Source organism: Salmo salar, chromosome 22 (assembly GCF_965601325.2).
Source record: "Salmo salar chromosome 22, fSalSal1, whole genome shotgun sequence".
NCBI classification, from domain to species: domain Eukaryota; kingdom Metazoa; phylum Chordata; class Actinopteri; order Salmoniformes; family Salmonidae; genus Salmo; species Salmo salar.
Window position 1 is genome coordinate 8,006,592 of NC_138312.1, and position 24,472 is coordinate 8,031,063.

Below are 24,472 nucleotides of genomic sequence, written 5' to 3' on the forward strand. Positions count from 1 at the left end.
GCTTCAAAGACCTCTGGATTTGGGTTGGGCAGGCGGAGTTAGTCGTGCCACTTGTTGGGCCCAAAGGCCTCGACTCCCCTCACCTCAGTGCTAATTGAAGTTGTATCTGGTCTGTCTTAGCAAGCCTGGCAGCCTTAACTCAGCATTCAGTCCCCACAAAGTAAAATATATCATTGTAAAGTACTTCATTTTTCTTCTTCTCAGGTTTCAAAATAGAATCAGACCAAACACTACTCACTCAGTTCCAGGTTGGATGGTGTCCTCAGGTCTCTGCTGCATAGCTTGAAAAAATAATTACCTTGGTAGCAGTAATCCCTCCAAGTAATTTTGTCCAAAATTAAGTTGTTGGTTTGCTGTTCTGATCTGGAGCAAAGACCACGCTGTGGAGGGTAGCATCCTTCATATGTCCCTGCCAAAAAATCCAAGTTTATCTAACTCCAAATCGATCTTTTTGTAAAAAACGTTGCGAGAGCTCACATGCAGCCATCTTTCTCTCTCTCCCTTCTCTCACTGCAGGAACATCCACCAGAGCTGTTGCCAGAGAATTGAATGTTAATTTCTCTACCATAAGCCACCTCCAACTCATTGGCTGGGCCTGGCTCCCCAGTGGGTGGACCAATGCCTTCCCAGGCCCAACCATGCCCAGTCATGTGTAATCCAGATTAGGGCCTAATAAATATTTCAATTGACTGACTTCCTTATATAAAACTGTAACTCAGTAAAATCTTTGAAATTGTTGCATTTATATTTTTTTATTTAACTGTACTTTATGGGATAAAAAAAGTAGTAAAAGTTATGTTTTCTCCATATCCCTTTTGCCATAGAAGTATGCATTGAGGGAAAAACCTGAAACTAACTATTGGAGGTTGTGATTTCAACACTTTACTGTACTAGAGGCACAATGAAAGGTTGATACAAGTTTGCATATACTCCTGAACCCAACAATCACTAAAGTAGCTTTGTAAAACCTCTCAAAACACCACATTATTTCAGTCTTTGTGCTACTTATCAGCATTTTTGTTTTCATTGCAAAGCATTCAGCGAATTTTCCTGATTATGCACCATGCTTCCCTGGAGATGTCATTCATATTGGTGATTGGGGACTGGGTTAAAGGTCCACTGCAGCCATTTTACCCTAATATCAAATCCCTTCTGGAAAACAATTAAGTAACTTACTGTGATGGGTGCACATTTTGGTTTTTGCCCAAGCAATACAGAGCTGATTCAAATAACCAACTCATCATCATCAAGCTTTGATTATTTGAATCAGCTGTGTATTGCTTGGGCAAAACACTAAAAGTGCACCTGGGGACAGGGTTTGAGAAACCCTGTTCTGGGTTGGGGAGGGGAAACTGTAAATTAGATGTTATTAACAGAGAGGTCTGGAACTCTTTAAAATCGGTCTATTAACTAATTCGCCGTATGGTGGAAACTACATCCCACAAAAACAGGCTGAAATTTCATGTAGTCTTTCCAAAAGGCTCTTACACTAAAAATGTATTATCATTTTCACAATTTTACAGTATTATTCCAACCTCGGGGTGGAAATATTATAAAACACAGGAATATCACATGACTGCACTGGGCCTTTATACAAAAATCTCTAAAATGATAGCACCTGTTTCCACTCCACCAAAAGTAATGCATGAACTGGGAAGACACCGGTACTACAAGTAACATTTCATTTGCATAATTTAAAAAAAGCTAAGCTCAATCCATTGTGCTCTAAGCCTACCATTGTACCATGGCATTACAATGCAGACTTAGACAATATGCCCTAATATTACAGACTTTATTCATTGTAGAAGTACAAAGAGTGAAACTGGTACATTTCAGAGACTTATTAAAAATACCAGAGATATAAAACATTTCCACCACATGTAAACATTATAGCTGTGTTTGTGGCTTTGCTTTACTTCAACTTGAAAATAAAACTATAAAACACTGTAGGAGTACAGTCAGTGTGGGGTTGGGGGGGGGGGGGGGGGGGCAGAGGAGGAGTCTAAGGAGTTGGTGTTTAAGGTAAGAGGCTGTAGCAGTTGTAGACGTACACACTCTCTTCAGCTTGCAATTTTTTCAATCTCATCCAGATCATCTGTGTCCAGCTTCTCAATTTTCTTATCTGTGGATGATGGGGAATAAGGATTAGGTCCTTCTAAAAGACTATTGTCTTATGGAGAGAAAAAAAGAATAATATGTTATATCTCAAAAGAAAATGGATGACTAGCTAAACTGGATAAATCTCTGCAGTGGACATAAGTCGTCTAAAGTTTTGTTCTTGGTTGATAATTCATTATTTCTGTATCATACAGCATGCAGAAATTAATATAGAGAAATATTGCACAACATAACATTTCCATCGTGACTTACTGAAGTGATCCTGGATCTTGTTGAGGACATTCATGCTGAACTTGCTGTCCACCATGTTGATGGCCAATCCCCTCTTCCCAAAACGACCTGTGCGGCCAATCCGGTGCAGGTACGTCTCATTGTCTGGGTTACCATCTCTGTCCACCGGCAGGTCGAAGTTTATCACCACGGAAACCTGCTCCACATCAATACCTGGAGGGAAGGTCAGAAAGACATGAGAATGGGTGGGTGGATGGACAGATCATTTGGCGCCGACTGATAAGGCTGCTGTGCTTCTAGGAAACTTTGCAGTATTCTTTTTTGTGTGTTATTTCTTATATTATTAGCCCAGATTTTTTTGTGTGTTATTTCTTACATTATTAGCCCAGATTTTTTTGTGTGTTATTTCTTACATTATTAGCCCAGATTTGTTTGTGTTATTACATACAGCCAGAAATAACTTTTGGATATCAGAGCAGCGGCAACTCACCAGAATTACGACCAGGAATTTGACTTTCCCAAATCAGATCCTTTGTTAGTATCCCCCAGGGCAATTGAACTGATTCCAGAAGCTGACCAAAAACACCGCCGGCAGAGGAGAGACACTCGGAGTGGACTTCGAGTCTGACTCAGGAGGTGCACACACCACCCACCACTTCAGAGTATATTACTCGCTAATGTTCATTCTCTGGATAATAAAGTTGAAGAGCTCAGGGCGTTCTGCAGTCAACACATTGACTGCAGAACTCAAGCTGTTAAAACACTCAACCGCTGCTACTCCAACTTCTGGGATGCCTACAAGGCCCGACCTCCCTTCGGAAAATCTGATCACGAGTCCATTTTGCTCCTCCCTTCCTATAGGCAGAAACTCAAAACAGGAAGTACCTGTGCTAAGGTCTATTCAACACTGGTCTGACCAATCGGAATCAACGCTTCAAGATTGTTTTGATTCCACGGACTGGGATATGTTCCGGGTAGCCTCTGAAAATAACATTGACGAATACACTGATACGGTGGGTGAGTTTATCAGGAAGTGTATAGGAGATGTAACCACTGTGACTATTAAAACCTACCCTAATCAGAAACCGTGGAAAGATGGCAGCATTCGGGCAAAACTGGAAGTGCGAACCATCGCATTAAACCATGGCAAGGTGACTGAATACAAACAGTGTAATTATTCCTTCCGTAAGGCAATCAAACAGGCAAAATGTCAGTATAGAGACAAAGTGGAGTCGCAATTCAACGGCTCAGACACGAGATCCCGACGTCTTGCTTCTGGACAAGCTAAACAACTTCGCCCGCTTTGAGAATAGCACAGTGCCACCGACGCGGCACACTACCAAGGACTGTGGGCTCTCCTCCGTGGCTGACGTGAGTAAGACTGGAATATGTTCCACGATTCTTTCGGTGGCATTGAGGATTACACCACGTAAGTCATTGGCTTCATCAATAAGTGCATCGATGACGTCGTCCCCACAGTGACCATACGTACATACCCTAAGCAGACACCATGGATTACAAGCAACATCCGCACTGAGCTAAAGGGTAGAGCTGATGCTTTCAAGGAGCGGGACTCTAACCCGGAAGCTTATAAGAAAACCTGCAATGCCCTTGACGAACCATCAAACAGGCAAAGCATCAATACAGGACAAAAATTTTATCGTACTACACCGGCTCCGACGCTCGTCGGATGTGGCAGGGCTTGCAAACTATTACAGACTACAAAGGGAAGCACAGCTGCGAGCTGCCCAGTGACACGAGCCTACCAAACGAGCTAAATTACTTCTATGCTCACTTCAAGGATAGCAACACTGAAGCATGCATGAGAGCTTAAGCTGTTCCGGATGACTGTGTGATCATGCTCTCCGTAGCCAAAGTGAGTAAGACCTTTAAACAGGACAAGATTCACAAGGCCAGATGGATCACCAGGACGTGTGCTCCGAGCATGCGCTGACCAACTGGCAAGTGTCTTCACTGACATTTTCAACCTGTTCCTGACCGAGTCTTTAATACCAACATGTTTCAAGCAGACCACCATAGTCCCTGTGCCCAAAAACACTACGGTAACCTGCCTAAATGACAACCGACCCGTAGCACTCACGTCTGTAGCCATGAAGTGCTTTGAAAGTCTGGTCATGGCTCACATCAACACCATTATCCCAGAAACACTAGACCCACTCCAATTTGCATACCGCCCCAACTGATGATGCAATCTCTATTGCACTCCACACTGCCCTTTCCCACCTGGACAAAAGGAACACCTACAATGAGGGAAAAAAGTATTTGATCCCCTGCCGATTTTGTACGTTTGCCCACTGACAAAGAAATGATCAGTCTATAATTGTAATGGTAGGTTTATTTGAACAGTAAGAGACAGAATAACAACAAAAATCCAGGAAAAAATTTTTGTAAAAAATGTTATAAATTGATTCGCATTTTTATGAGGGAAATAAGTATTTGACCCCCTCTGAATCAGAAAGATTTCTGGCTCCCAGGTGTCTTTTATACAGGTAGCGAGCTGAGATTAGAAGCACACTCTTCAAGGGAGTGCTCCTAATCTCAGCTTGTTACCTGTATAAAAGACACCTGTCCACAGAAACAATCAATCAATCAGATTCCAAACTCTCCACCATGGCCAAGACCAAAGAGCTCTCCAAGGATGTCAGGGACAAGATTGTAGACCTACACAAGGCTGGAATGGGCTACAAGACCATCGCCAAGCAGCTTGGTGAGAAGGTGACAACAGTTGGTGCGATTATTCGCAAATGGAAGAAACACAAAAGAACTGTCAATCTCCCTCGGCCTGGGGCTCCATGCAAGATCTCACCTCGTGGAGTTGCAATGATCATGAGAACGGTGAGGAATCAGCCCAGAACTACACGGGAAGATCTTGTCAATGATCAAGGCAGCTGGGACCATAGTCACCAAGAAAACAATTGGTAACACACTACGCCGTGAAGGCCTGAAATCCTGCAGCGCCCGCAAGGTCCCCCTGCTCAAGAAAGCACATATACATGCCCGTCTGAAGTTTGCCAATGAACATCTGAATGATTCAGAGGACAACTGGGTGAAAGTGTTGTGGTCAGATGAGACCAAAATGGAGCTCTTTGGCATCAACTCAACTCGCCATGTTTGGAGGAGGAGGAATGCTGCCTATGACCAAGAACACCATCCACCGTCAAACATGGAGGTGGAAACATTATGCTTTGGGGGTGTTTTTCTGCTAAGGGGACAGGACAACTTCACCGCATCAAAGGGACGATGGACGGGGCCATGTACCGTCAAATCTTGGGTGAGAACCTCGTTCCCTCAGCCAGGGCATTGAAAATGGGTCATGGATGGGTATTCCAGCATGACATTGACCCAAAACACACGGCCAATGCAACAAAGGAGTGGCTCAAGAAGAAGCAAATTAAGGTCCTGGAGCAGCCTAGCCAGTCTCCAGACCTTAATCCCATAGAAAATCTGTGGAGGGAGCTGAAGGTTCGTGTTGCCAAACGTCAGCCTCGAAACCTTAATGACTTTGAGAAGATCTGCAAAGAGGAGTGGGATAAAATCCCTCCTGAGATGTGTGCAAACCTGGTGGCCAACTACAAGAAACATCTGACCTCTGATTGCCAACAAGGGTTTTGCCACCAAGTACTAAGTCATGTTTTGCAGAGGGGTCAAATACTTATTTCCCTCATTAAAATGCAAATAATTTTTTTAACATTTTTGACATGCGTTTTTCTGGATTTATTTTTGTTGTTATTCTATCTCTCACTGTTCAAATAAAACTACAATTTAAAATTATAGACTGATCATTTATTTGTCAGTGGGCAAACATACAAAATCAGCAGGGGATCAAATACTTTTTCCCCCTCACTGTATGTAAGCATGCAACACCATAGCGCCCTCAAAGCTCATCACTAAGATAAGGATCCTGGGACTAAACACCTCCCTCTGCACCTGGATCCTGGACTTCCTGACGGGCCGCCCCCCCAGGTGGTAAGGGTAGATAACAACACATCCACCATGCTGATCCTCAACACAGGGGCCCCTCAGGGGTGTGTGCTCAGTCCTCTCCTGTACTCCCTGTTCACCCATGACTGCATGGCCAGACAACTCCAACACCATCATTAAGTTTGTGAATGACAACAGTGGTAGGTCTGATCACAGACAACAATGAGACAGCCTATAGGGAGGTCAGAGACCTGGTCATGTGGTGCCAGGACAACAACCTCTCCCTCAACGTGATTGGAGACAAACGAGATGATTGTGTACTACAGGAAAAGGAGGACCAAGCATGCCCCCATTTTCATCGACAGGGCTGTAGTGGAACAGGTTGAGAGCTTCAAGTTCCTTGGTGTCCACGTCATCAACAAATTATCATGGTCCAATTACACCAAGACAGTCGTTAAGAGGGACCGACAAAGCCTATTTCCCCCTCAGGAGACTAAAAAGATTTGGCATGGGTCCTCAGATCTTCAAAAAGGGTCTACAGCTGCACCATCGAGAGCATCCTGACCGGTTGCATCACAGCCTGGTATGGCAACTGCTCGGCCTCCGACCGCAAAGAGGGTAGTGCGTACGGGACAGTACATTACTGGTGCCAAGCTTCCTGCCATCCAGGACCTCTATAGCAGGCCAGGCAGCAGGCTGTTAGCCAGCAGGCTGTTAGCCAGCCTGCCAGCTTAGTGGAGTCTGCCACTAGCACAGTCAGTGTAGTCAGCTCAGCTATCCCCATTGAGACCGTGTCTGTGCCTCGACCTAGGTTGGGCAAAACTAAACATGGCGGTGTTCGCCTTAGCAATCTCACTAGAATAAAGACCTTCTCCATTCCTGCCATTATTGAAAGAGATCGTGATACCTCACATCTCAAAATAGGACTACTTAATGTTAGATCCCTCACTTCCAAGGCAGTTATAGTCAATGAACTAATCACTGATCATAATCTTGATGTGATTGGCCTGACTGAAACATGGCTTAAGCCTGATGAATGTTAAGAGGCCTCACCTCCTGGTTACACTAGTGACCATATCCCTCGCGCATCCCGCAAAAGGCGGAGGTGTTGCTAACATTTACGATAGCAAATTTCAATTTACAAAAAAACATTTTCGTCTTTTGAGCTTCTAGTTATGAAATCTATGCAGCCTACCCAATCACTTTTTATAACTACTGTTTACAGGCGTCCTGGGCCATATACAGCGTTCCTCACTGAGTTCCCTGAATTCCTATCGGACCTTGTAGTCATAGCAGATAATATTCTCGTTTTTGGTGACTTTAACATTTACATGGAAAAGTCCACAGACCCACTCCAAAAGGATTTCGGAGCCATCATCGACTCAGTGGGTTTTGTCCAACATGTCTCCGGACCTACTCACTGCCACAGTCATAGTCTGGACCTAGTTTTGTCCCATGGAATAAATGTTGTCGATCTTAATATTTTTCCTCATAATCCAGGACTATCGGACCACCATTTTATTACGTTTGCATTCGCAACAAATAATCTGCTCAGACCCCAACCAAGGAGTATCAAAAGTCGTGCTATAAATTCTCAGACAACCAAAATATTCCTTGATGCCCTTCCAGACTCCCTCTGCCTACCCAAGGACGTCAGAGGACAAAAATCAGTTAACCACCTAACTGAAGAACTCAATTTAACCTTGCGCAATACCCTAGATGCAGTTGCACCCCTAAAAACATTTGTCATAAGAAACTAGCTCCCTGGTATACAGAAAATAACCGAGCTCTGAAGCAAGCTTCCAGAAAATTGTAACGGAAATGGCGCCACACCAAACTGGAAGTCTTCCGACTAGCTTGGAAAGACAGTACCGAGGAGCCCTCACTGCTGCTCGATCATCCTATTTTTCCAACCTAATTGAGGAAAATAAGAAAAATCCGAAATTTCTTTTTGATACTGTCGCAAAGCTAACTAAAAAGCAGCATTCCCCAAGAGAGGATGGCTTTCACTTCAGCAGAAATACATTTATGAACTTCTTTGAGGAAAAGATCATGATCATCAGAAAGCAAATTACGGACTCCTCTTTAAATCTGCGTATTCCTCCAAAGCTCAGTTGTCCTGAGTCTGCAGAACTCTGTCAGGACCTAGGATCAAGGGAGACGCTGAAGTGTTTTAGTACTATATCTCTTGACAGAACGATGAAAATAATCATGGCCTCCAAACCCTCAAGCTGCATACTGGACCCTATTCCAACTAAACTACTGAAAGAGCTGCTTCCTATGCTTGGCCCTCCTATGTTGAACATAATAAAACGTCTCTATCCGCTGGATGTGTACCAAACTCACTAAAAGTGGCAGTAATAAAGCCTCTCTTGAAAAAGCCAAACCTTGACCAAGAAAATATATTTTTTTAAACTATCGGCCTATATTGAATCTCCCATTCCTCTCAATTTTTTGGGGAAAAAGCTGTTGCGCAGCAACTCACTACCTTCCTGAAGACAATGTATACAAAATGCTTCAGTCTGGTTTTAGACCCAATCATAGCACTGAGACTGCACTTATGAAGGTGGTAAATTACCTTTTAATGGCGTCAGACCGAGGCTCTGCATCTGTCCTCGTGCTCCTAGACCTTAGTGCTGCTTTTGATACCATCGATCACCACATTCTTTTGGAGAGATTGGAAACCTAAATTGGTCTACACGGACAAGTTCTGGCCTGGTTTAGATCTTATCTGTCAGAAAGATATCAGTTTGTCTCTGAATGGTTTGTCCTCTGACAAATCAACTGTACATTTCGGTGTTCCTCAAGGTTCCGTTTTAGGACCACTATTGTTTTCACTATATATTTTACCTCTTGGGGATGGCATTCGAAAATATAATGTTAGCTTTCACTGCTATGCATATGACACACAGCTGTACATTTCAATGAAACATGGTGAAGCCCCAAAATTGCCCTCGCTGGAAGCCTGTGTTTCAGACATAAGGAAGTGGATGGCTGCGAACTTTGCTGCTCCAGTTTCAACTGTTCTGCCTGCGGCTATGGAACCCTGACCTGTTCACCGGACGTGCTACCTGTCCCAGACCTGCTGTTTTCAACTCTCTAGAGACAGCAGGAGCGGTAGAGATACTCTCAATGATCGGCTATGAAAAGCCAACTGACATTTACTCCTGAGGTGCTGACCTGTTGCACCCTCGACAACTACTGTGATTATTATTATTATTATTATTATTATTTGACCATGCTGGTCATTTATGAACATTTGAACATCTTGGCCATGTTCTGTTATAATCTCCACCCGGCACAGCCAGAAAAGGACTGGCCACCCCTCATAGCCTGGTTCATCTCTAGGTTTCTTCCTATCTTTTGGCCTTTCTAGGAAGTTTTTCCTAGCCACCGTGCTTCTACACCTGCATTGCTTGCTGTTTGGGGTTTTAGGCTGGGTTTCTGTACAGCACTTTGAGATATCAGCTGATGTAAGAAGGGCTATATAAATAAATTAGATTTGATTCATACCAGGCAGTGTCAGAGGAAGGCCCTATTATGTGAAAGACTCCAGCCACCCTAGTCATAGACTGTTCTCTCCGCACGGCAAGCGGTACCGGAGCGCCAAGTCTCGGTCCAACAGCTTCTACACCCAAGCCATAAGACTCCTGAACAGCTAATCAAAGGGCTACCCAGACCCCTCTTTTACACTGCTGCTACTCTCTGTTTATAATCTATGCATAGTCACTTTAACTCTACCGACATGTATATATTACCTCAACTAACCGGTGCCCCCGCACATTGACTCTGTACCGGTACCCCCTGTATATAGCCTCACTTGTTATTTTACTGCTGCCTTTAAATTATTTGTAACTTTATTTTCTATTTTTTACTTATCACTTAGTTTTTTATTAACTTCTTAAAGCATTGTTGTTTAAGGGCTTGTAAGTAAGCATTTCACTGTTGTATTCAGTTGCATAAAATTTGATTTAAACACACATGTATGTGACACAATTTGATTTGAACATTTAAAAAAAAGGTAGTGTACACAATAGTTTTCCAAGTAGAGATAGACCTGTGTAATGAATCAGTCTACTACAGCCATGTGCAGGGGTCAGAGTTGCTCTCGTATGATTACCTTAACTGAAAGTCTTTCTCTAAAAGAGCTCTCAGGTCTATGTTTTCTGATGCATGTCTGTATTGTCCCTGAGTGAGTCCTATACCGTAGACAATTTCCACTGGGGTCAATACAGATCATTCAAGTCGGTTAAATGCATTCAAAGCTCCCGTTAGTATGGTTGGTGGAGTTACCTCTGGCGCAGACGTTGGTGGTGACCAGGACCTTCTCCTTTCCTTCTCTGAAGCGGTCGATGACAGCAGCTCTCTGCTCCACCTGCATCTCCCCACTGAGCAGCGCCACCTGGTGGCCCTCCCGGGACAGCTCACCTGCCAGCCAGCCCGCCGTCTTCCTTGTCTGAGGGAGAAGGTGGGACAGAGAAGGGGGATAAAGTATACTGAGAGGAACACCACATACCAAATCAACCCCCTACCCACTTGAAACCGCTCCCCTAGCCCCATGTGTAGATCGGAGATGATCAAATAGGTGTAAGCAATATGGTAATACTGCTTACATTATTAAAAAATGTTCAGATTTAAAGCTTGGCAGTTGGGATTGAAAATGTCCTGATATTCCACATCTCTTATCTGAGAATAAATAAAATATATTGTGTGTGTTTGAGATCGACTACACTGCAGACAGACATCTATAAATCACCTTGCTTCCCAAATAACTACTCATTATGTGATCGTGATTCTGCACCTGCAAACATCCAGATTACTCGCCCCGAATAACTCCTCTAACTCACATGACAGAAGATCATGGCCTGAGCAATGGTGATGGCCCCGTAGATGTTGCAGAGGGCCATGAACTTCTCCTCTTTGCTGTTACAGAGGACGTAGTACTGCTTGATGGTGTCCAGCGTCTCTTCCTCCCGTTTCAGCTTGATGATGTTGGGGTCTGGGACGATGCGCTGGGCAAAGTTCCACACAGTCTCCTCAAACGTGGCAGAGAACAGGAGCATCTGACACTGTTTGGGTAGCATCCTAAAACACAGAGCGAGAGGGGGGGGGGGAAAATGGGTCAGTGTGGTGTGGTTTTTAGGCAATATCCTTAAACACAGAGGGGATCTGTGTGTGTGCGTGCGCATGTGTACCTTTGAATGCGTATGCTCTGGTCCTGGTGTCCCTGTGTAGCAATCATGACATCAGCCTCATCCAGGACAAACACTTTAATCTTCTTGGGGTCGATGAATTTAAACTTCAGACACCAGTCCAACATGGTGCCTGGCGTCCCAATCACTACCTGCTCCTGGAGCTGCGTACCTCTCTGCACTGTGGGGAGAGGAAGAGAGATCACCCTTCTCTCACTATAGTGCTAACCCAAACCAAACTGTGGGTCTGATATTTAGGTGAGACTTGCGAAGCAAAAGTCCCGACTTTAGCTGTTCGTCATACTACTTCTTATTCTTCTTCAGCTGGCTACTCCTCTTACACCGTTTAAGCTAGAAACGCCATTCTAACGTTACACATTATAATCTGGGTTAGGTTGCGTGCAACTTGCTTACAACTTTTTGATTTGCACGCATCTTTCATACATCATTTGCATACATCTTTGCATATATCTTTCATCATTTGGCTTTCTTTTGGTCCATCCATTCACTTTAATGGGACTTTTTTTTCAACACTCTAAAGCAGGGGTACTCAACTACTCTTTGAGAAGGTCCAGGTTGACATCATCCTTTAATCGTCACTGTGGTACAGCGTAGTAAGACAGTTGTCGACTTGTTATGTAAAATGTACATTAAATGAGACTAAGAATTTGAATTAATTACAACTTTCTTTTGAATGTAAACGTGCAACATTGCTGAAGAATAAAAGTGGTTGCATAATTGTTTATGCAAAAAGTGTACTGTGAACCATTGTACATGGGCCTTGAATTAAAAACACTAAAATAAAATAAACTGCATGTGTTCTGGAGAAGAAAGGAGAGTTGAACAGAAATAATCATCTTAATGCACAGAACGTCACTATGGACCATGCAATATTCATGTAGAAGTCAATCTGGGCCTTTCCATTGCATCAGTGAGAGAAATTACACTCCGTCTCCTGCCAATGCTTTGAACATTTGCACAAAAGTGTGAGAGCAACTCAGACACTGGAGAAGGTGTTCATTGGTGAGCTTGGTGCGGTATTTGTTTTTAAAAGAAGTTCATTGTGGATAAGACTGATTCACAGCCGTATGTGGAGCCAAACATGGTCAGGATGTATAGTGCCAGTTTCTTGAGAACAGGGACATCAGCTGCAGGCAGCAGCTTTCCCCAGAAAGTTACAAAGTCAAATCACCAGCCTGCTCCTTCAAAGCCACTTTTTCTTGCAGCTCAATCAACTACATTTGCAGTGATGCAACATCTACCAAATCTGAAGAACTGTTTCGCTTCTTCTGACAACTGTCATATTTGTGACCAAGAAGTGGTTCTGGATGAGCAGCGGCAGCTCTCTTCCAATAGTGAAGTCATCAAAGTGAGCCATGAAGTTATCCATCAGCTTCTGGATGAAATCAACATGGTTGGAAACAGCTTTGTCCCCCTGCATTTACACCAGATTTGGGAAGTGGACAAGTTCTCCCTGGAGATCATTCTTGAAAAGCTCCAATTTCTTCTGGAAAGCCCGGACTGCTGTTATATCATACGCTGTGTTGTTCCATCCCTGCAGATTAACATTCAGTTGATTAAAGGTGTGATGTAATGTCTGTCAAAAATGCAACGGTTTCTATCTTCTCATCTTCCAAAAACTCAGAAAACAGTTTCCTGGTCAATCTATTGCTCTGAGTAAAACAAAAGCTTTGATTTCCTTCCCAAATGGCCCACAAGCGTTCCAAAACCCTGCCGTTGCTGAGCCATCTGACATTGTGCAGTAGTAAGTCCTCAAAACTGGCATTGGCCCATGTCAGAATGCCTCGCAGCAGTTGATGTTTCTCTCAAAAAGTTGATCAGTTTAATCATCGTTGTCATGACCTCAGAATATTATTATTTTCCCAGACTGGCACATAGGACAGATTGATGGACGATGCAGTGATATGTCAGGTCAGGGTGGTCCTATATCAAATGTGCAACCCGTCCCCTCATTCTTCCTGTCATGGCTGGAGCGTCATCTGTGGTGATGGAGACCACGGACTTCAGATCTATCCCCCTTTTTGTCATTAAACCCTTTGATGGCCTCATGGAGATCCTCTCCCCGTGTCTGTGCTTCTAGATTTGTTAAGCCCAACAGCTCCTCACAGAATTCCTTCTTTGTTTGGTTATGAAATCTAACAAACACCAGAAGCTGGGCATAATCAGTGTCGTCTGTTGATTTATCCACAGCTAATGAAATGCATGGTGCATTCTGAATGGCCTCATCAAGTTGTGAAGTTAAATCTTCAGCTAATATTTCAGTTCTCCTCATTGTTGTGGAATCTGACAGTGGGATCTGTTTTGATCTTTTCCCTGAGCTCATCTTTTCGTTTACCTTCAAGCAAGGTGTCAGCAACTTTACACGCATTATTTTATCATCTCAGCGTCTGAACATGTTTGTTTTTTGGTGTTTTCCCAAAACCCAAGCTATCCTCAGTGAAAACTCCATTGCACATTGTCGGGCTGTCAGGGAACTGACAAGGACTTTGGTGAACATCTCATATTGGGATTTGAGTTGGTTAATCTGGTTTGTTCTCACCTCCGTGTTCAGGGGATACATCTGATCCAATTTACTATGTCTGGTGTCATAACGGCACTGAACATTGGGACTATTCACAAGAGCTAAGGACTCACTGCATATCAGGCACATATGTGCTAGTTTTGTGCTAGTTGCGGGGAGAATGAATACATGCTGTTCCATTCAATTGTCTTTGAAAATACGGTTTTCAGGGTCAACCTTTATTTTCACAAGCTATTTTAACAAAGATACTGGTAACTAAGTTCCTTCCATCTGTGATATTAACAGTTGAACCACGGTCAAATCTTTGTTTCTTTCTGCCTGCTTGTTCCGCAGAGGATATTTGGATTGATGTGATTGCGTAAGACGCGGTTTCTTGTATCTGCATATAACCACGCGATTGGATTAGACTTGGCACTAGTAGTAGGTGGCCGTTGCTTCGAGAGAGAGCAAGAAAGAGAGGTTGCGGAGTTAAAGAGTGCTGCGCCTGGTAGATTTTTTTTAATATATTTTTTTAAAGCCGTCTAAAAATAATTTATTGACTTTATGTAACAAAATGCGATGTGGTCCGGTCCGGATTGACCCTTCTCTGGGCCCGGACCCAGATCGCAGTCCACCAGTTGAGTTTGGCTCTTCTAAAACTTCCCATTGTGACATCATCACTAACATACACTGTAAACAATGTCATTTATGACACATCAGCTACATTGACCACTTTGCAATCAATTTAGACAAAAAGTTAAAGCAAATGAAACCTTCCTATATTTCTCTGCTATACAAATCTGAAATATTAACAGAATTATCAAATACCAACAACATTTTATCTAACTTTTTATAAACAACACCTTTGACCCCCCCCCTTCGTATATTTCTTTCAAATCTGTTTGCAGAACAAAAATATATCAGCTACGGATCTAACGATACATCTGTTTTAGTAACTGCATTAACACATACATTTCCAAAACAACTACTGTCAGACAAAAACTTAAAGAGTATGAAATCTTCATATAGTGCTATTCAAATCTGGTTTGAACAAAAAATATATTCTACCAATAATAAAAAGTTAGCTGTTTGTAGGAGTTTAGAGTGACAAAAAAAAGCTAGCTAACTGCTCTCTTATGTCTCATCATTATGCAGCCCAAACAGAGCTGTTGCTATGGATACTCACACAAACTTAGAGGGTGTGACATCTTGGTCTATTTCTGTGCCATTAAAATCTGGAACAGAATCTAGAACATAATTATTCGACCAATAACAGCTGTTTGTCAGAGTTTAGAGTGACGGAAAGCAGTTAGCTAACCAACACCTCTCTCATGTCGCTTCATTGAGTAAAGCAAATTGCACCGTTGCTATGGATATCAATGCATTTCGGTTGGCAAAATGGTCCGTACACTAGAAAAAAATATATACAATTCTCGACCTCTCCTCTTTCACCATCAACTCCAAACCAACGCTGAGACGTTCAGACTGACTTTACTTAGATTGCTTGTCAAAAGATTTTTGATACTATATACACTTTAACTAAAACCATTTCAAAACTGCATAAATTAACCTGGATTTTTATATTATACTAGCATTTTGCAACCTTTTTTAAGAGACAGCAAAGGACTAAGTAATAGGACTTACGTTTGTTTCCTCTGATGCCGTAGACTAGTTTGACCTCTGAGTAGTACTTCCCCATCTGCTCAATGACCTTCCCTGTCTGTAGGGCCAGCTCATAAGTGGGAGACACACACAGACACTAGGGGAGAGGAGAGAGTAAGGTGTTAGATAAAAGTGCTATTAAACATCTCACCTACTAATGCCCAAAGTACGCCACTATAAACAATGGAGACACACCCATGCAGTCTTGCCCCTTTACACCTGGGTCATGTTCATTAGGTACGTTTGGACGTACTACCTGTAACTGTGTGTCCTAATGAATATGTCTGGGTCTGGGTTGAGAGGTCAGACTCACCTGAGGAAACTTGTTGTTGGGGTCGACGTGACTTAGCATGGCCAGGACGAAAGCAGCCGTCTTCCCTGTCCCTGACTGTGACTGGGCTATCAGGTTCTGCGGGCTGGCAGCCGCGAGAGCACAGGACAGATCAACAAAAAGAGTAGTCGCCAGAAGAGAGAGAGAGAGCTTAACGATCGTTTAACGGACATGCAGAGAAGTTAAATGAAAATGTATTAAATGGGGAAGTGCAAGATAGAGTGTGGGAGGTAGACTCTTGGTAGTGATCTCGTGTTTTAACTCAAATCCAGATGAAGCTCTCTGTAAACTCACGGTTCTGCGAGCATCAAGGGTAAAGCGTTCTCTTGGATTTTGGAGGGGCGGTTGAAGCCCATGGCGTATACTCCCTGAAGCAGCTGAGGTTTACTGTGAGGACGGGAAGGTGGGAAAGGACACAGTGGGTATTAAAGGCCGAGTGCAGTCAAAAACATGATTTTCTTTTGTTTTATATATTTCCTCACTATGTATGAGGTTGGAATAATTCTGTGAAATTGTGAAAATGCAGGGTTTGAAAACCCTGCTTGAAATTTCAGCCTGTTTTAGTGGGATGTAGTTTTCGTAAAACTTCAACTTCGATATGGAGTCAACACAAAAGTGTAAGTAAAAACGAATGTAAATAAGTTAGAAATTGTGCTACTAATGCACAAACAAGTCTCGTAAAAGTAATGATGTTTTTGTTAGGTTAGCTTTTGGAAATTGTAGAAATAAAACATTTTCCTTCTTCAGAAGTAGCTAGGCAGGCTAACGTTAGTTAGCTAATTAATTTGCTAGCTATCACACAGTAAGCGTATATTAATAATTCGATAGTTAATATAAGTAGACATGCAATCATAATTGACCGTAGCGCATATAAAAGCACCTACAAGCTACCGGTAGCTGAAAACACAATTGTCGCGGGACGAACGAGTGACGAATTTCCAGGAAGGGCGATCCATTTAAAATTAATTCCTTCCTCCCTCCCTCGCCCCAAGCCCTGCAAGTGTAAACTCGTCAGACGTCATGATACGTCATCAGAAGTGTCCACTTAATTTGAGGGCTGAGGGTAGAGGGTGTACCTGTTAAGTGTTTGGAATGCAGCCAATGAGTTTCAAACCTAGTTCAGGTTACATATCCCTCCATTATGCCCCTCCCTCAGACCGCTCAAAGACAGTCTTAAAGTTCTAAAGTTATTGCTTGAGAAATTGCTCATTGCTAAGGAGATATTTGCTTATTTTTTACAATTTTAATTGAAAACAGTCACAGTAAGGTACTTAATTGGTACCCAGAAATGATTTGATAGAGATAAAAATAAAAAATAAATGGCTGCATTGGCGCTTTAAAGAGAGAAAAGGAGACAGGGCACCATGGAAAAAAACACATTCATAACACATTGGTTGTGTTCAATAAGACTCGCAACTGAAAATGTTTTAAAATATTTTTGCAACAGAGAGCAAAAAATATATATTTTTGGAGGGGGACAAGTTCATTTCAGGTATTCCGTGCCCGTTTCAGTCTGTTTCCTTCCATTTGATGCCTAATAATCCCGACCCCCTGTATGTGCACTCTTGACCGTCTATAGCTGGACAGTTTGTAGCATTACTTACAGCCGCAGCTCCTCAAATGATTTTACGGAGTAGAGTGGAGAGTTAGGATCCCGCTGAAGGACCTCTACTTGATTGGTTGTGTTCACTAGATTACTGCGTATCAACTTATTCAACAACGACTGTGCCGCCTTGTCATCTAAGGAACATAAAATACACCAGAAGAGATGTCAGTTTGGACATGCTGTTACAAGTTGAAGAATGTAGCAGTACTTTGACAACATTGAACATTTCCATGAATATCTGGTCATTGAAGGCAACCCAGGCTTTCTGTCAAAGTAAGCTTAAGCATACTATAAATAAGTAACAGTATTCTGTGAGGCCAAGCTGTAATGGTCTGTTGTCTTTTGTCTTGGTTGTGCCCACCTTTGTCGTCTTCCTCCTCCGTTTTGTTTCCCTCGCCTCCTTCCATCTTTGCAGGCGTTGATGCACTTGCTGCTGCTGCGGTTGTTGTTGCGGTGCTTGCGGTGCCTGTGTGGGTTCAATATGTTACTTGTTAGCTTGTATTCTCAGGACAAAGTATACGTTTTAAAAGAAATGTGTTTATAGACCTAAGAGGCTGAGAACTTGTCTTACCATTTTCCTCAAGCTTGTCTTTGATTTGCAGGCTACCAATCTAGGAAACAAAAACCTTGACTGTTTTTTTAGGTAGGTGCAGGAATTTTGATTATGTCGTTACTTGTCATTTTCAGGTGCACACTTAAAATTACGAACAAAGACTGATTGCTGGCTTTGCCTTAGTTCTCGAGAACCCATTGGAGTCATGAGAGGGGCTAACTTTGACTCAAGACAACTGACAGCCTAGTGCACTGACAGGTCGATGAGTGGGGTGAACGTCAACCCACTATTCACACACGCATGCCCGGCCACTTTAGGAATGTTCAGCTCCCTGGACAGATGGCATGCTCATGAACATGTCGAGAGAAGCAATAACTGAAATCCAATACGAAATCAAAGTGTGTAATAAGCGTAATGTCATGCATTGCCATCAGAACAACCACTTGTTACTAGTTGATCTGGCTAGTCAAGTCAGAATGTTAGCTCACTTGGTTAACTAGCTAGCGTTAGTCGTCATGATGTTGATCGGTTTTTTAGGATTGAGGGAGTCGGGAGTCATGCATACAATGTTCATTGCTTACAATACATTTAGGTAAGTTGCCATGATGGATAAACAGAGGACGCAGTAGCCAGATGCATAAGGCACACGGACTAACATTTCGTCAAAAGCGCAGTTGGGCTAGTGCTTTACCGATTCCGCCGCGGCTTCTTGTTCGTCCACAGCCTGGGCCCAGGAGTCCGTTGCCATGATGTCAGCTGTTGTTCAGTCACCCTCGTGCTCTCCTCACCACCGGATTCCCTCTAGTTTCGACACCGAACAGACAACCGAGCTAGGAAAGTGTTTCCAAAGTGTGAAAAATAAACTAGTTGTACAACGACGTGACGGGATTCGGCTCCAGATGGTTTCCACTAGTTACTACAGCCACAAAGTCAACATCGATTTTTGGTCTAAATTCACGGTTAGGTTTAAAATCAAATTTTAAGAGTATTTGAAGAAATAGGCGGGTTGTATGACTTTGTGTCAGGGGGTAACTAGTGAGGACCGCTCTGGAATGCACCTGTACGTCCGTAAAAAGGTCTGGATGGAGAATGAGACAAGAGCGAGCAAAATAGTTCCTCCCAACACCCAACTGGAACAAGAAAAGTGCATTCAAAACTCTCTAATTCTATGTTGTGCATTTACAAAAAAATCGCCCTTTCTGGATAATATTATTGTATTTCCGACGGAGTTTTACACATTTTCTCAATAATTGCCGATGCGTTCAATAATTTATCTGCCGTAAAATATTTCTCACAATATGAAATACTTTACTCAGCCTTTAGATGTCGCCCTAAACGTCCTGTCTTGGAAAACTGGCATAGTGGTTGCATTCAAGTAATTTCATAGATTTTAGGGAACAGTTTGCAACTATTTGCAATGAAGATGAAGACTTCGGCAGTAGGAATCCATTCATAGCTCAGGTAATGGCTGTGTTCAGTTATTTATAGACAGTCTATGGAATTGTGTTCTGAATTTACTCTTGTCACATCGCTGGATGCAGGCAAGCCCAAAGCCCTGACCCACAGAAGCACAGGGCACCTAAAGACCCAGTTCTCTGTCTGTCTGTCTGTCTGTCTGTCTGTCTGTCTGTCTGTCTGTCTGTCTGTCTGTCTGTCTGTCTGTCACATTCACTCACTCACTCACTCACTCACTCACTCACTCACTCACTCACTCACTCACTCACTCACTCACTCACTCACTCACTCACTCACTCACTCACTCTCTTTCTCTCTATGTGCATCTGTTTGTGTGTCCAGCTGCATTGTCCAGACACAGCATTGATTAAACCCACAGAGAGCCAGAGGTCACCTCTCTGAAGCTTGACTTCCCTGCGGCTACTGCTGCTGCTTCATTACATGCAGAATTGATTTAACACCTTGCTTGGTCTCGTTCCGCTGGGATGGATGGACAGAGAGCGAGAGAGAGAGACGGGATGGATAGATGGATGGCGAGAGAGAGAGAGAGTGAAAGAGAAAGAGAGAGGGGGGATGGATGGATAGATAGAAGGAAGGAGCAAGAGAGAAAGATAGAGAAGAGGGAGATGTATATGATGACAGTGGCTTTGGATTGTGTTGAGGAAGACTATATTGATCACTGTTCCCATGTCACTCGTCGATAGTGATCATCAGTGCATGTTGAGGTATCGGAGGAGGTGTGTGTGGGGACTTTCAGAGCTTTAGTTTGGAGATACATTTATCAAGGCTTATAAAGGAGTCTGTTGCCTTACGAACGGCGGCTGCGCTGGAGGAGGTATCCATGGCAACCGAAAGTGTAAAAGTAAGGTTTAAGGTCCCCCGAGAATTTTGGAAGAGACAAAGAAGAAGGGCTACATATAATCACATCAATTAAACTCAATGGGTGTGTGTGTGTGTGTGTGTGTGTGTGTGTGTGTGTGTGTGTGTGTGTGTGTGTGTGTGTGTGTGTGTGTGTGTGTGTGCGCATGCGTGCGTGCGTGCGTGTATATATTTAGCAATTTTTTCTTTACCAACAAGCAGGTTTGGGGTCAATTACAACTTAGTTTTCAATTCCAATTCAATTGTTGAATTCACTCATGAAGTCGAGTATTTACGTTGAATTCAATTCGACCTTCAACAGTCTTCAAGTTTTGGAATTGGAATTTAATTGGAATTGTAAAAACATTTAATCTTTGGATTATTTTTTACATTTCCAAGTTAATGGAATTAATGTACTTAGTATCAAACATTTACTGCAGGATTTGCTTTAAATCATTTTATTTCTATATTTGTCACGTCCTGACCAATAATAGGGGTTATTTGTCATTGTAGTTTGGTCAGGACGTGGCAGAGGGTATTTGTTTTATGTGGTTCGGGGTGGTGGTTTGTTTAGTAGGGTTTTTGATTTATGTATTCCGGGGGTTTTTGGGCACTGTTCTTTGTTAGTGTATTTCTATGTTCTGTCTAGTCTTTTGTATTTCTATGTTTTGTTAATTGGGGTTGGACTTTCAATTGTAGGCAGGTGTTTTCTAGTTGCCTCTGATTGAGAGTCCTATATATAGGTATGTGTTTGTTGAGTACTTTGTGGGAGATTGTTCTGTGTATGTCCTTGTGCATTACAAGCATGTGATTAGTTGTTTTGGTTTCTCCTTTTGGTTTCTCCTTTTGGTTTCTCCTTTTGGTTTCTCCTTTTGGTTTCTCCTTTTGGTTTCTCCTTTTGGTTTCTCCTTTTGGTTTCTCCTTTTGGTTTCTCCTTTTGGTTTCTCCTTTTGGTTTCTCCTTTTGGTTTCTCCTTTTGGTTTCTCCTTTTGGTTTCTCCTTTTGGTTTCTCCTTTTGGTTTCTCCTTTTGGTTTCTCCTTGTGGTTTGTTTATGATAAAGAAGATGCATGCACATTTCCCTGCTGCATTTTGGTCTAAATCCGACGACAACCGTTACAATATTTCAAGTATACCTAGGCAGTCTAAACAGTGATACGATTAGCCTGAAAGCTTGAGACAATTGGAATTTGTGGAATTGTTGGGGATAATATTGAATTGGGAATTGAATTATTGGAATAGACCCAACATTGGAATTGAGAGGAATGGAATTATCTCTGAATTCAAACACTGACCTGGAATTTGAATTGATTTAAATTGAATTCACAGGGAGAAGGAATTTATTTAGAATTTAAATTGTGGAATTAACCACAACCATAATTACAAGACTTACCAATGCACCACATCATCTACATATATCTAGTAGACTGTGTTTACCATTACTGCAGGTACCAAACCATTGTCAATGTGACAACTATAGAGATACGGTAGATATAGTTGTATATGTGACAGTACATTGTTTTCACAAATGTTGAGCTTCAAGCCTGTGTCTCTTCACTCAGATGCACTTTGGCTAAATCAATTTGACAGTTTTATTTTTACCAGTGTTGAAGTCACATATTTTTACAGGTACCAAACCATGGTCAATATGGCAATAATACTATGATCAGGTTCCTTCACATCCAGATCCAGTCTTTACTGTTTCCTCAGTATCATTGTGAAGGTGCTTGGCTGTTCGTTTGTCTGCTAATGAATGAGATCAAAGGGAGGCTGATCCTGTAAACTGGTTGCAGGTCCCTATGGTCAGATAGCTGGGATTAAAGAAGATTCTCCTCCTCAGTCCTCATTTGCATCCCAATTGGTACCCTATTCCATATGGGCCCTGGTTAAAAGTAGTGCACTATATAAGGGATAGGGTGCCATTTGGGATCCTCTACTGCTCTCTTCCTGGAAGACATTAACATGCAGTCCATACCCCCATCTCTCTTCCTCTATTTCTCTGTGCATCTCTTTCTCTCTCTCTCTCTTTCTATTTCTCTCTGCCTCCCTCAGAAAACATGCACACCCACGCTAGAATTAAAATGGTGATGCAGCAGTTGTTTTCTGTTTTAGAGAGAGAGAGATGGAGAAGTGAGAAAAAGAGAGAGAGAGAGATCAAGGCTGGTTGTTATTCTAGAGGCTTAGTGAGAAAAGTGAGCGGTGCATACTGGACATGACTACGGAATTACAATGGCTATACAACATCCCGTAATAGAAGCATGTATTAGCTAGGGTTTTCACCACTATTCTTCACTGGGATGCATAGAGCATTGTTGCACACAGAAATGCATTGGATAGACTGGACATGCATATCTGTCCCACATGATAGGGAGTCATTAATTACATTCCAAATGCCTTCTCTCTATCTGCTACGTACTTCTGAATGATGATGTGTCCCACAGTGAATACTAAGCATGTTCTTGGTTTACCCGACTGAGTGGCTTCTTGAACAGGGGAGCACTACTACAGTCCTTGAGGGCCGCTGTGTCTGCTAGGTTTCACTTCTCCCTTTGGAACAGTGACTGATTTAGACCTGGAAACCCAGGCAATATTTTGGGTTATTCGTAGCATTAATGGATAAGATAGGTGCCAGGAACAAGAGGAAAACCAGCTAGTTGATCATCCCTGGGTTAGTGGTTATCAGTCTTGCATTGGAACATACTATTCCAGAACGAATGTATAAAAAAAAAAAAAGGAAAATACAGTAGTTCTGGGGTTATGCAATGGCTAGTTGTCCACTCCCTAATTTAGAAGGTTCTAGTAATGTCCAAGCAAAACGAGACTGCAGGCTGGAGTCTCAGGGGTGAACTGGGCTATAGTTTGGTAAACCGAGCTGTTTCCCTCAATAGCTGGATCATGACATAACTCATGGGGGCCAAATAGCTGCAGGTTCTTTGAAAAGATTCAAGCTTGCTTTAACCTAGACCTAGTCCAAGTTGATGCTCCCTGCCTTGCTTTGTTTGTCAGGTTCATGGCCCCGCTTCAATGTCCTCCATCACTCAACAATTTTTAATTCCCTAATAATTTATTGATACTGACAATCAAATTGCATATCAATAATGTAGAGCAGGGGTGTCAAACTCATTCCATGGAGGGCCTAGTATCTGCGGGCCTTTGGTTTTTCCTTTCAATTAAGTCCTAGACAACCAGGTGAGGGGAGTTCTTTACTAATTAGTGACTGCAATTCATCAATCAAGTACAAGGGAGGAGCGAAAATCCACAGACACTCAGCCCTCCGTGGGATGAATTTGACACGTGATGTAGAGGGTTCAGTGTAGTCGTATAGCCGTGTTGATTCAAAATACTTGTGTCTGTTGTGCTCATCCATGCTTGCAGACCTGCAGACATTGGTCGCGTCCCAAATGGCACCCTTATACAGTGCACTACTTATAGGGCCCTGGTCAAAAGTAATGAATTGGCCCACTCCTATTCTCGCTATACACCAAGTCACTTGGCTCTGTCATATCCTCACATGGTCTCTCATATCATTGCTATGCAGATGACACACAATTAATCTTCTCCTTTCCCCCTTCTGACAACCAGGTGGCGAATCGCATCTCTGCATGTCTGGCAGACATATCAGTGTGGATGACGGATCACCACCTCAAGCTGAACCTCGGCAAGACGGAGCTGCTCTTCCTCCCGGGGAAGGACTGCCCGTTCCATGATCTCGCCATCACGGTTGACAACTCCCTTGTGTCCTCCTCCCAGAGTGCTAAGAGCCTTGGCGTGACCCTGGACAACACCCTGTCGTTCTCCACCAACATCAAGGCGGTGACCCGATCCTGTAGGTTCATGCTCTACAACATTCGCAGAGTATGACCCTGCCTCACACAGGAAGCGGCGCAGGTCCTAATCCAGGCACTTGTCATCTCCCGTCTGGATTATTGCAACTCGCTGTTGGCTGGGCTCCCTGCCTGTGTAACCGATGTGAAATGGCTAGTTAGTTAGCGGTGGTGCGCGCTA

At 42.9% G+C, this 24,472-nt stretch overlaps 1 protein-coding gene across 1 annotated transcript; it reads right to left on the reverse strand.

Moving 5' to 3' along the window:
• Positions 1–1,967: 1,967 nt before the first annotated feature.
• LOC106582679 (ATP-dependent RNA helicase DDX19B) lies at positions 1,968–19,201 on the reverse strand. The gene is made up of 12 exons (XM_014165975.3): positions 18,848–19,201; positions 18,175–18,214; positions 17,965–18,069; positions 17,602–17,737; positions 16,292–16,384; positions 15,980–16,082; positions 15,649–15,763; positions 11,487–11,664; positions 11,139–11,376; positions 10,585–10,747; positions 2,371–2,562; positions 1,968–2,122 (listed from the first exon to the last, which is right to left on the reverse strand). Exons 1-12 carry the CDS (start codon positions 18,902–18,904, stop codon positions 2,061–2,063), a joined length of 1,482 nt encoding a protein of 493 aa, XP_014021450.3. The 5' UTR covers positions 18,905–19,201; the 3' UTR covers positions 1,968–2,060.
• Between the last annotated feature and the right edge of the window lie 5,271 nt (positions 19,202–24,472).